Source organism: Aquarana catesbeiana, linkage group LG04 (assembly GCF_042186555.1).
Source record: "Aquarana catesbeiana isolate 2022-GZ linkage group LG04, ASM4218655v1, whole genome shotgun sequence".
NCBI classification, from domain to species: domain Eukaryota; kingdom Metazoa; phylum Chordata; class Amphibia; order Anura; family Ranidae; genus Aquarana; species Aquarana catesbeiana.
The window spans coordinates 652,144,578-652,157,631 of NC_133327.1; the positions used below are offsets into that span (position 1 = coordinate 652,144,578).

General features: G+C 43.5%; 1 protein-coding gene across 1 annotated transcript in view; it reads left to right on the plus strand.

The window, feature by feature from the left end:
- Window positions 1-13,054, plus strand: part of PLEKHH2 (pleckstrin homology, MyTH4 and FERM domain containing H2) — a 219,621-nt gene that overhangs the window by 199,256 nt on the left and 7,311 nt on the right. Inside the window, exons 26-29 of the mRNA XM_073628463.1 lie at window positions 1,268-1,401; window positions 4,652-4,781; window positions 10,881-10,967; window positions 11,358-11,492. Of these exons, the coding sequence (XP_073484564.1) occupies window positions 1,268-1,401; window positions 4,652-4,781; window positions 10,881-10,967; window positions 11,358-11,492 (486 nt within the window). The remainder of the gene's footprint in view (window positions 1-1,267; window positions 1,402-4,651; window positions 4,782-10,880; window positions 10,968-11,357; window positions 11,493-13,054) is intronic.

The window sequence follows — 13,054 nt, forward strand, 5'->3', positions numbered from 1 at the left end:
GTTTTTTCTTTGTTTCGTTTTTGGTGTTGTTTTGATCGAAATTCGTAAATTTGTAAATTTGAAAATTCCAAAATCCAAAAATCTGAAATTCATAAATTTGTAAATTCCAAAATCCAAAAATCCAAAATTCGTAAATTGTAAATTTGGAAATTCGAAAATCCGAAATACGGAAATTCCAATATTTGGAAATTCAAAAATCCGAAATCTGAAAACTCTAATTAATGACTAACTACCTAATAATAACTTAACTATTACTATTAAATTTATAGGTATTGGAATTTCCTTTCAAATTTGGCTGTTTGTGAACGTAACGAATAGGAATTTATACAAAGTTACAAATTATCCGAAATAACGAATGTCGCATCTAAACAAATGGAACGGAACAAATTAATAATAAATAATAATAATAAAACATTTTTATTATTATTGTTATTTATTATTATTAATTTATTACGTTCCATTTGTTTAGCTACAGCATTCGTTATTTCAGAAAATTTGTAACTTTGCATAAATTCACATTCGTTACGTTCACTAACAGCCAAATTTGAAAGGAAATTCCAATACCTATAATTTAATAGTAATAGTTAAGTTGTTATTAGTTATTATTTCAGATTTTCAAATTTTCGTATTTCCGAATTTTCAAACTTTTGGATTTTCGAATGTGCAAATTTTTTAATTTTCCGAATTTTCGGATTTTAGAATTTCCAGGTTTTCGAATTTCAGTCATTCGAAATCCGAAAATTCGGACTTTTCGAATATTCGAATTTACGAATATTCGGAACAATTTGTTAAACGGGTTTTCGTTAATTCAGATATCTCTGAATTTACGAATTTGTCGAATTTGGTTAAGAAACTAATTCGGATCGAAACAAATTGCACATGTCTAGTTAAAACAAAAGATTGGTGGACAGTATGTATCAGGGCTCCAGCAACGAAAAAGGCTAAATAGGGACAAGGCAGGACAGTACTGCAGCACATAGTGGACATGTACCCACGTTTTGTATGCAATGAATTATATTGACCCAGTGATACCACAGTGTTTGACAACATGTCTGGTGAAAACCCGTGAGACATCACTAGCATTGAAAGATCAGTCAGGTTGGATGAAAAATTGAATAAAACCCCTTCCATTGCTCTCATCCGATATAGAAACAGACACAATAGCCTGCATCCTAAATATGAAATGTAGTACCAGTTTTAAAGTACCCCATTCCGAGTTACTTTAATGGCATTTACCTTTACTTACCTTTATCTTCTGCATCTTCAGGTGGAAAGTGGGGATTATGAACGACCCTTTCAGGCCACAGCAGGTCAAGTAAAATCAAGCCAAGCAGTAAAACAAGCACTGGAGAAGTTTTATCCCAAGCGGTATAGAGAGGACTGCACGGAAGAGCAGTTAAGGTGGGTGTGACTGCACTTGTAAGCATGGGTCTCCATTATTAAAGGGGTCACAACAGACTGAAAGAAGTATAATTAGCATTTTCTGCATTGGACAGCAATTGTCGGTAGGATGTCAGAATAGGCACCATATAGAAGCTCTAGCACAGTGATGGCAAACGTTTTTGAGCCCGAGTGCCCAAACTGCAACAGGTGTACAGAGCAGGAAGGGACGTCAGAACTCCACTCACCCCACCATATGTCCTATTTCCCGGGAGGAGATCACACATGGTACGCTACAGTAATGGCTCCTCTAGGTTCCCCCCCCCCCCGGATGGTGCAGCCCCCCTTGCTCTGAGCCCCCAGTAATCCCCATCCTCCAGGGGCAGCAGTGACACCCATCACTGCATAAGCCTCGTAAACATGATCGGATTTTCCGCAGACAAAACCTCTGACTTTTTTGTCCGAAAGGGCGTTGGCCCCAAACTTGTCTTGCATACAAAAGGCACACAATTGGCCAACAAACATGAACGTACTGACGTACTACGTGGTTTTTCAGCTCTTTAGCACCACCCTTTGGGCTCCTTCTGCTAATTTCATGTTAGTAGAAGTATGGTCAGAGTTGATTTGCACTTTTCATTCTGTGCTTTTCATTTTGCGCTTTTCATTTCCCACTTTTCAGTTTGTTTCTGAACAGCCGTTCGTCAACCAGACATGTTGCGGAATCGGAGGAGATAACGTGTTATTTATTATTGGCCTTGGAGTTATTGCTTTGACCCAAGTCCAGTCCAGGAACAGGAGGAGGAGGATTTCTTGGACCAAAAACTGGTTGCTTTATTAATCGTGACCAATTATGTCATATGCTTTTGCTGCGGGAGCTCCAGGAGAATAATCCGGATGATTTTCGGAATTATCTCCGGATGATGGACCCCTGCTTTCACCAAATCTTGGCATTGTTGACCCCCTATATTAAGAAGCAGGACACATGCATGAGGCTTTTATTTTATTTTTTGGTTGAATAAAGATTTTATTTGTTATATTTTCTATATTTTTGGATGCATAGAATGCACTTTTTGGTTAAGTTCTATTGGCAGATAGCATGTCTAATTTTATTTGTTTTCTTTTTTTAATGCACAAAATCACAAAAAATTGTGTAGAAATGACAGTTTGGGAGTAGGCAGTTACATTTTAAAATATACAATGTAAAATTGACAAGGGACACCAACATAGTTGTAGCTTTGATCTTAAAAACTACGGGATAATGGTGTTGTGGTAACTTGCCCAAAAAAAAAATAATAACAAGCATAATAATATTATTCTTAATATCACTAGAAAAAAAAAGCCTTTAAAAATTTGTTTGCAATAACTCCATCAGTATCACCAGCAAAGCAGCTTCATTATTATCCCATTAAAGAAGAAGAGAATTGTGCGCTGCATTTCGAGATTTCCGAATTTGCCGCGTCATGCGTGTTTGTACTTTGGACTTTTGTCCGACGGACTTGTGTACACACGCTCGCAAAATCCAACAACAGACATTTGTCCGCAGAAAATTTTAAAGCCTGCCATCCAACATTTGTCCGCGGAAAATCCGACAACAATTGTCCGATGGAGCGTACAAACGATCGGATTTTCCGCCAACAGCCTGTCATCAAACATTTCCCGTCGGAAAATCCGATCGCGTGTACGTGGCTTTAGACTACACCGACCCGTCCAGCACCAGATTATAGAACCAAAGTCCCTTACATGGTAAATCTCCGTACACCACAGCGCACACTCTCCACTGGGCACAGCCCTACACCTTCCTCCCTGCCCGCCTCTTATATAGAGCTGGGGATAGCTGAGGGCAGGATCAGCTGTAGTGAAGCTCCCGGCCGGAGGACAAGGGCGGAGGATCTCCCTCTACCTGCGATCACCAGACTGCACACTCCGGGGTTTTCAATCCACCCACGTCTGTCTCAGCGCACCAATCACAGGCGGCCCGGTTAGAGGTCATGTGACCTGGGTAGCGATCCAGCGACTTAGCTCACGTGCCCACAAAGAGGGCTCTGCGTACCATCTGTGCCACACATTCCGTAGGTTTGCCTTCACTGCCCTAGCATACACCATCAATTTCTATCTGGAATGTTTTTACACAGTGTATTCTATTTTATATTGTAGTGTTCTTAATGCACCTGTATATGAGGATGAACATATTTTGCAGAGCAATCACTTTAAAGAAGTGTCTACTCACATAATTGGTAATAAAAACATCTTTGCCATTCTGAAGCTTCCCTCCAATCACTTTGCATATTATTTTATATATACTGTGATTCTGTACTTGCCAGATATGCTGCAGAAATCTCCCTCCACTGAGTCTGGCTGCAGCCATTTTAACTGTGGGCAGCTGAAGCTGCTGCCTGTTCACTTCCTGAATTTACACAGACACACAAAGGCTCTGCAGCTCTCATTGGCCCTCTTATGACTCACCCCCCCTCCCTTTCTGGCAAACTCTCACTAGAGTGAGAGTTGTACATGATGTCATAAGGCTAGGCTAATGACCAGACAAGAAACAGGAAGTGGGCTGTATAAGGTATTTACTGGCAGAAAGAAAATGTTTTACTATCCAAAGTTAAAACAACAAGGGCAGAAGATTTAATAGATGGAAAGTTGAAAAAAATGACTGAAGGTCCGCTTTAAGAAACATCCCTAGCGTTTCTAGCTGTGGCCATCTTGAGTAAGGGCAGACGATTCATGTAGCATTTTCTTTGTGAAATCCATCTGCCCTTAGCTCAGACATGTAGGCAGGAGGGTGTACCAAAAAAAAACCCCTCCTCCCCTTCTCCAGATGAAAGAAAAAGAATGGCCATTAAGACTCCTGGGATGTATGACATCATTTTGGCCTTGACCAGAAACTGGGAGGCAACTGAAAAATTTTAAAAAGAAGTTTAAAACAACAAAATATAATCTAGCTCCTATCTATTTACTAATGCTGGGAGCATAAGGATTAAAACTAGTTCATGTTGATTGAGAGAGTCTAGTTTTGCTTTAATTATGTTAATTGCTGTTGTGAAGGAAAAGCAGACCTGAGCCCAGAGATTGACAGATGCTAGAGAAATACAAGTACCGACCATTAACAAGGCCCAGAATTTATCTAAGAGCTGATTCTTTCAAAAGTTCAGAATCCAGGTGTCAATGTCTACCCTTGTCGGTCTGTTTTAGCTAATGAGTCCTTTGCTTGCTTTTCCTCATTACATTAACACACATTGGATCATTGCTCTGATATTGTTCCTTTCAGACAACTTCAGCAGAGACTGGGGTCAAGGTGGATGGCACTTCGCAGCCACAGTGCTTCAGACTGCGTGCGAATTTACCTTACAGTCTCCAGAAAGTGGGCTTTCTTTGGTGCTACCCTTTTCCCAGCAAAGGTAAGAAATGCGCTCTGTTGTAACGTAAGTGCATTATATCCGGGGTCTCCAAACTTTTCAATAGGAGGGCCACAATTTTACACATATTCAGGGACCAAAATAATCAATTATTTATAAATGAATATGCTTCCCCACACATCTGTGTCCCCATCAGAGTCTCCCCACATCTGTGTCCCCATCAGAGTCTCCCCACATCTGTGTCCCCATCAGAGTCTCCCCACATCTGTGTCCCCATCAGAGTCTCCCCACATCTATGTCCCAATCAGAGCCTCCCCCACATCTGTGTCCCCATCAGAGTCTCCCCCACATCTGTGTCCCCATCAGAGACTTCCCTCACATCTGTGCCCTCATCAGAGTCTCCCCCACATCCATCCCCCCATCCGAGCCTCCCCCACATCTGTGCCCCCATCCGAGCCTCCCCCACATCTGTGTCCCCATCAGAGCCTTCCCTCACATCTGTGTCCCCATCAGAGTCCCCCCCACATCTGTGCCCCCATCAGAGCCTCCCCCACATCGGTGCCCCCATCAGAGCCTCCCCCCACATCTGTGTCCCCATCAGGGCCTTCCCTCACATCTGTGTCCCCATCAGAGTCTCCCCCACATCTGTGTCCCCATCAGAGTCTCCCCCACATCTGTGCCCCCATCAGAGTCTCCCCCACATCTGTGTCCCCATCAGAGTCTCCCCCACATCTGTGCCCCCATCAGAGTCTCCCCCGCACCTGTACCCCCATCAGTGCCTTCCCTCACATCTGCGTCCCCATCAGAGCCTTCCCTCACATCTGTGTCCCCATCAGAGCCTTCCCTCACATCTGTATCCCTATCAGCGTCTCCCCCACATCTGTGCCCCTATCAGAGTCTCCCCCGCACCTGTACCCCCATCAGGGCCTTCCCTCACATCTGCGTCCCCATCAGAGCCTTCCCTCACATCTGTGTCCCCATCAGAGCCTTCCCTCACATCTGTATCCCTATCAGAGTCTCCACCAAATCTGTGTCCCCATCAGAGCCTCCCCCACATCTGTGTCCCCATCAGAGTCTCCCCCACATCTGTGTCCCCATCAGAGTCTCCCCCACATCTGTGCCCCCATCAAAGTCTCCCCCACATCTGTGTCCCCATCAGAGTCTCCCCCACATCTGTGCCCCTATCAGAGTCTCCCCCACATCTGTGTCCCCATCAGAGTCTCCCCCACATCTGTGCCCCCATCAGAGTCTCCCCCGCACCTGTACCCCCATCAGGGCCTTCCCTCACATCTGCGTCCCCATCAGAGCCTTCCCTCACATCTGTGTCCCCATTAGAGCCTTCCCTCACATCTGTATCCCTATCAGAGTCTCCACCAAATCTGTGCCCCCATCAGAGCCTCCCCCACACCTGTGCCCCCATGAGAGCCTTCTCTCACATCTGTGTCCCCATCAGAGCCTCCCTCACATCTGTGTCCCCATCAGAGCCTTCCCTCACATCTGTGCCCTCATCAGAGTCTCCCCCACATCTGTGCCCCATCAGAGTCTCCCCCACATCCACCCCCCCATCAGAGCCTCCCCCACATCTGTGTCCCCATCAGAGCCTTCCCTCACATCTGTATCCCTATCAGAGTCTCCCCCACATCTGTGCCCCCATCAGAGTCTCCCCAACACCTGTGCCCCCATGAGAGCCTTCTCTCACATCTGTGTCCCCATCAGAGCCTTCCCTCACATCTGTGTCCCCATCAGAGCCTTCTCTCACATCTGTGTCCCCATCAGAGCCTTCCCTCACATCTGTGTCCCCATCAGAGCCTTCCCTCACATCTGTGTCCCCATCAGAGCCTTCCCTCACATCTGTGTCCCCATCAGAGCCTTCCCCCACATCTGTGTCCCCATCAGAGTCTCCCCTCACATCTGTGTCCCCATCAGAGCCTTCCCTCACATCTGTGTCCCCATCAGAGCCCCCCCCCACATCTGTGTCCCCATCAGAGTCTCCCCTCACATCTGTGTCCCCATCAGAGCCTTCCCTCACATCTGTGTCCCCATCAGAGCCCCCCCCCCACATCTGTGTCCCCATCAGAGTCTCCCCTCACATCTGTGTCCCCATCAGAGCCTTCCCTCACATCTGTGTCCCCATCAGAGTCTCCCCTCACATCTGTGTCCCCATCAGAGTCTTCCATCACATCTGTGTCCCCATCAGCTGACTGGTGAGGAATGTGAAGTGGGAGGGTCTGGAGGAGACCCTATCTCCTGATTTCGGCATAGGTGTCACTGCTACGAGACACCACAAAGTCAGAGACATAGTGAAGCCGGAGACACAGTGAGTTACACTGCCTGTGATTATAGTTCCCATTAAAAGTCCCCACTACAGTTCTCAGATCAGCAGATGACCATGATCAAGAGCACCTAAGTTGGCTGATCAGAACTTCCCCCAGCACTGCCACTATTCTCATTCCCCCCCCCCCACCAAGGAGTAAGAGAAGGAATAAAAATTAAGAATACATGGAAGGGAGAGGAAAAGAGGGGGAGGAACCAAGAAAAAGGGAGAGAAAGAATAAGAGAAAGAACAAGAAAGATGGCTAGAGAGAGGGATGGGGAAAAAAAAAGAAATTAGGATAGAGAGAGATAAAAGGGAAAGAAAGGAGAACAAAGAAAGAGTGGTCTATCCTAAAATGTACCATAAGGGGTTTTAATGCTGTACAAGTGGAAGGGACTCGGGGAGTGCTATATGTCCATGGGTTAGGGGGGCAAATTACTTGTCTTGCCTTGGGTGCTGACAACCCACGCTACAAAAATAATTTTACTGTTAGGGGTCCCCACAACTCGGGAAATTTTATCAAGGGGTCACGGCACTAGAGGGGTTAAGAACCACTGGTCTACAAACTATGGGATAGATTTATGGAATATTTTTATTTTTTAATTTTTTTTACTAGTAATGGCGGTAGACTGCGATAGTAGGGTGGTAAATCTGACACTAACTGATGCTGGGGGGAAATTACTAATTGCCACTGACATCAGTAGTGATAGAAAAATGCACTGTCACTGTACTAATGACACTGGCAGGGAAGGGGTTAACATTAGGGGTGATCAAAGGGTTAAATGTGTTCCCTGGGAGTGCTTTCTAACTGTGTGGGGGATGCTCTGACTGGGTGAAGACAGAGATCTGTGGTCCTGCTTAGCAGAAAAACAAGATCTTCATCTTCTCTCCTGTCAGAGCGACGATCTGCCTTGTTTACATAGGCAGACCGCAGTTTTGCCTCGCTGTGGAACGATCACGGGTGTCCGGTGGCCATCGAGTCCGCCGGACCCACTGATTGGCTTCCCCTCTGTCCAATCAGTGCTCGATCAGGTCTCCGGCGACGCACGTTTGCACCCTAGAGGTTATTGCATGAAATGACGTACAGACGTGTTTTCACGCAATAGAGCCACTTTGCCGCAGTACAAGTACGTTTCTGGTGCTAGCCATTTAAGGTGGTTCCTGGTGAACCAAACAAAATCTGAGCAGTGAGTGACCTTTCTGGCCCCTTTCGCCCAACACCCTTCAATCTGAAAATCTTACAGTTGGAAAATTGGAAAATTTGGAAAATTGTCAGCTGAACAGTGGCTGCATCCAATCAGATGCAGCTAATATTGTAGTCTGACAGTCGCAGGTGCCAACTGTAAGAATACAACATTGGTCGGGAAATTCCTGCATCCAAGCTGTTTAGCTTGGAAGAAGGAACTGGTAGATTTCTCTAGTTCACACTACAGGGCTGAACAAGAGAAATCTTACAACGTATGGCCAACTTTAGTGTAGTTTGGACCCTGTAGTGACAAGAATAAATATTTTAGAATAAGAATAAGATCTCGCCACGATTCCTTGGAATACTCTCTGCACCTTTTTATTAAATAAACCCAATGGTGCTCTGTAGTGCTGCAAAACAGTATTGTGTCCAGTAAACTGGAACCTTAAAGTATAACTAAGACAAAACTTTTTTTTTTTTAGTTTTTGATAGCGTGAAAAAGAAAATCCCAAATTTTGGGTTGTCTTTAGAACAGTAATAGAGGGGATATCTTCCAATAAGACACTGGTTCTGGTGACTCTGGGATTCCCTCACTTGGAGGGGTTTCCTCTCACTTCCTGTCTTGACTATGGGACAGTGAAGCGAAATCTCCCCAATGGAACACAGGTGGCAAAAAGCCCTGACTGTGGTGATAAACTAGGGATGTACCGATACCATTTTTTTTAATACGAGTACAGATACTTTTTTTTTTAGTATTCACTGATTCCAATTACCATTACCTACCACAACTGTTTTGGTTATACTTCAGCTGTCAGCAATGGTGCAAAACATTGAAAAGTTTACAAACTAAATCATTTTTTTAATTTTTTTTACTTTGCACTTTTTTCAATGTGAAATGTATATATATATATATATATATATATATATATATATATATATATATATATATATATATGTAGAAAATATTAACAAACAAAGCAAACAAACAAACAAAAAAAGTTTTAATTATTAATCGTTTATAAAATAGAAGTGAGCAAAATATATTAGCAGGAAAATAATAATTAAATGGAGGGGAATAAAGAGTTAATTAAGTCGGATTGGAGTAAATTAAGGATTAATAAGGGTTTAAAACAGAGAAATTAAAAAAATAAATAAAAAACTTTTTTTAATTTTTTTTTTTATTGACAGGATGCTTTAAACTGACTTCATCTGCAGATTGAAGTTCATCCCTTTGATCTTTAGATGAACAAAAACAGAAAGATACAAAAAGAAATTATTATTTTTATCCTTTGGCTGAGCGGGTGAGCAATGTTGTTGATAGACATTACCCAGCTGCTTTTTTTTCTTTTTGTCAGCTCCAATTGCTGGGACTTCAGTTTACACTTCAGCTGTCAACAGGGGAACCCCACTGACAGCTGAACCCCACTGACAGCTGAATGAGTCATCGGTTGTTAAGGACGCTGCTGCACCGCTCCTTAACAATAGATAATTGCAGGCTTTTTTTTTTTGTCTTCATTTCAGCTGTCAGTGGGGGAATCCTGCTGTCAGCGGAAAGAAAAGAGCCTGAAAGTATTGGTTTCAGGTATCAGAGTAATGATACTCTTGCAAATGCTTAATATCGGCACCGATACCGGTACAGTATTGGTATCAGTGGTGGCCCGAGCACTGTGGGCACACGGGCGCCGCTCCCCCATCCATGCGCCTAGCCCCTTTCAGGACACCAGACGCATGGATTCCTATGGCAGGGGCGGGAGGGGGTGGTACTTTTTGAAGCACCTGATTAGAGCCAGAGGTTCTTATAGGCTTCAAAATAGGGTGGGCTTGGGGCGCAGAGAGTGCGCCCTGATCCCACCCAGTTGTGTGACGATAGCCAATTAATTTTCGCTATTTTCACACTAACCTTCCTCCCCGCCAATCAGGAGGCAGGGCGTCAGACCTGTTTCCTGATAGGCCAAAGCGCCATTTGATGGGCACAGTGAGGATGCAATTGATAGGGGGGGGGTCAGTATTTTTCAGTTTGTTTGCACCCCCCCAAATATTTTGAGCACCAGCCGCCACTGATTGGTACAGGAGGTCCCCGCGTTACGAACCTCCGACTTGCGAGCGACTCGGCGTCAGCGGGCACATCGGAAAACATCGGAGAACGACGTCGAAAACATCGACATTGGAAAACATCGGAAAACGACGTCTCTGCCGTTCTGCGCATGCCCTTCCGACTTACGAACAAATCCGACTTAAGAACAAACAGGCAGTCCCTAACCCATTCGTAACTCGGGGACTGCCTGTATCGGTGTAACCCGAAATTATAACCCTCCCTTGCTCTATCAAAGGTTTTAAAAAGTTTTGCTTTTAGTTCTACTTTTAATTTCTGCATAACTCAGGATTATGCAATGCAGGGAATAGACACATATCCCTCTGTTCTGCAATATATGGCTAACAATATTTTCCTGTTGCTAAGAAATAAATGAAAAATTATATATATAGATATATATCTATATATAGATAGATATATATCTACATATATCTATCTATATATAGATATATATCTATATATAGATAGATCTATCTATATATAGATATATATCTATATATACATTTTCATTTATTTATTTAATTTTTTTATTTTTTTTTTACATTGCAGCCTATAGCTCCAAACCCTTTCGAGGGTCCTTTAGTCTGGCTGGCAGTACATGAAGATGGAATAAGCGTGCTGGAATATAACACTATGGTACGTCTGACTAATATTATCACTACTATTATTATAATTAATATTATTATTATTCAGCCCCCTTTCTAGTTAAAAAGAAAAAGAATCCTGATTTCCCCATCTCTAGGTGTATTACTTAAAAGCAAATTGAATATTACAGATTAATATAGATTGATTACAAGCTAGTTAGACTTTATTTAACCAAATGTACTCTAGACGTGTCGCTTATATGTCCCTCCTATATAAGTACATAATGGCTGCCCGATAGTCGCTTATTAAGTAAATGCTTTGCTTTTGTTTGAGACTTTTAGTGCAATCGTTTGTTTGAATTAGAACGAAAAATAATGTTTAGCCCTTTGTTTTTTTTGTTTTTTTTTTTCTTTCCTTCCACCCACTCTTCTCTTTCTTAAGAGGTTGCTGTTGACATACACACACAGGAGTCTAATGACCTTCGGAGGTTATCGTGATGACTTTATGCTGGTGGTTAACACGCAGACAAAGGACAAGCCAACTGAAAAACTTCTGTTTGCTATGGCGAAAGTGAAGGTAGGTACATTAGCTGAAATACACGCTAGCAGCAGCACGGAGGTAGGCTTTTAGGAGTAAAGTACTCTTCTACGATCGGATATTAAAAGCATGAATTAAGCACCTGCGGCTTAAACAAAGGCATGTTTATTTTCTGTGCTGGAGGTTAGGAGAGGGAGAAAAAGCTATTATAAACTGTAAGACCAGGCGATGTAATTACAAAATGCTTGCTCTTTTGTTCGTTTAGTGGCCTCCCCGGGTTCTGGATTTCGCTGGAACAAATAAAATGTTGCAGCCAAAACGAGAGAAGCTTATTTTTTTCTACTGAGCAGCCCAGATTACTACTATTAAAAATAACAGGGGGACAAGCACCAGAACAGCATTTTCTGTTTCCAGTAGAAATATGGTGGGCCAATAAATGTGGGGTGAGGAAAGGAACTTATTTTTTTTAAGCAGAGGCTGTTTCTTTTTTTTTTTTTTTTAAGTGGACCTTTGCTGAAATGTTAACATAAATCTATGTAGCGCTCTTGCTGGGATAAATAAATGAAAAAATATTAGAAGGTTTGAAAAAGATACTATTTTTGGAGAAAATGCTATAGTGCTGCCCACCTAATCAATCCTACCACTAGCAGAGATTATATGACCACATGGTCACAGATATCTAGGCTTTTGTTCGTTGGACCAGCACTTTTAGGAGAATTTTAAAGCCCAACTTCAGGATTATTTTATATATAAAAAAAAAAAAACAGCCCCCCCCCAGCCTGTGCAAAACATAAAAGGAAGCTCAGGTTGCAAAACTAAGCATTAATCTGAAGCTGTCCTATGCAGTACCTCTTCTCTGCCACAAGATGTCCTCCGTCTTTTGAGTGGAATGATGCTCAGCATGACCAACTCCCAAATACTGTGAATACAGGGCTTGGTGGCCCTGCCCCCTGAGGAAGAATCACCACAATGCCCTATATTGCAGTGCCTCTTCTTTGCCACAAGATGTCCTCAGTCTTTTGGGTGGAATGATGCTAAGCATGACCGACTCCAAAATACTGTGAATGCAGGGCGTGATGGCCCTGCTCCCCTGAGGAAGAATCACCACAGTGCCCTGCATTGCAGTGCCTCTTCTCTGCCACAAGATATCCTCGGTCTTTTGCATGGAATGATGCTGAGCGTGACCCAACTCCCAAATACTGTGAATACAGGGCATCATGGCCCTGCCCCCTGAGGGAGAATCACCATAACGCCCTACATTGCAGTATCTCATCTTTGCCTCAAGATGTCCTCAGTCTTTTTGGTAAAATGATGCTCAGCATGATCAACTCCCAAATACTGTGAATACAGGGCATCATGGCCCCGCCCCCTGAGGGAGCATCACCACAGTGCCCTATATTGCAGTGCCTCTTCTTTGCCACAAGATGTCCTCAGTCTTTTGGGTGGAATGATGCTTAGCATGACTGACTCCCAAATACTGTGAATGCAGGACATGATGGCCCTGCTCCCTGAGGAAGAATCACCACAGTGCCCTGCATTGCAATGCCTCTTCTCTGCCACAAGATATCCTCGGTCTTTTGCATTGAATGATGCTGAGCGTG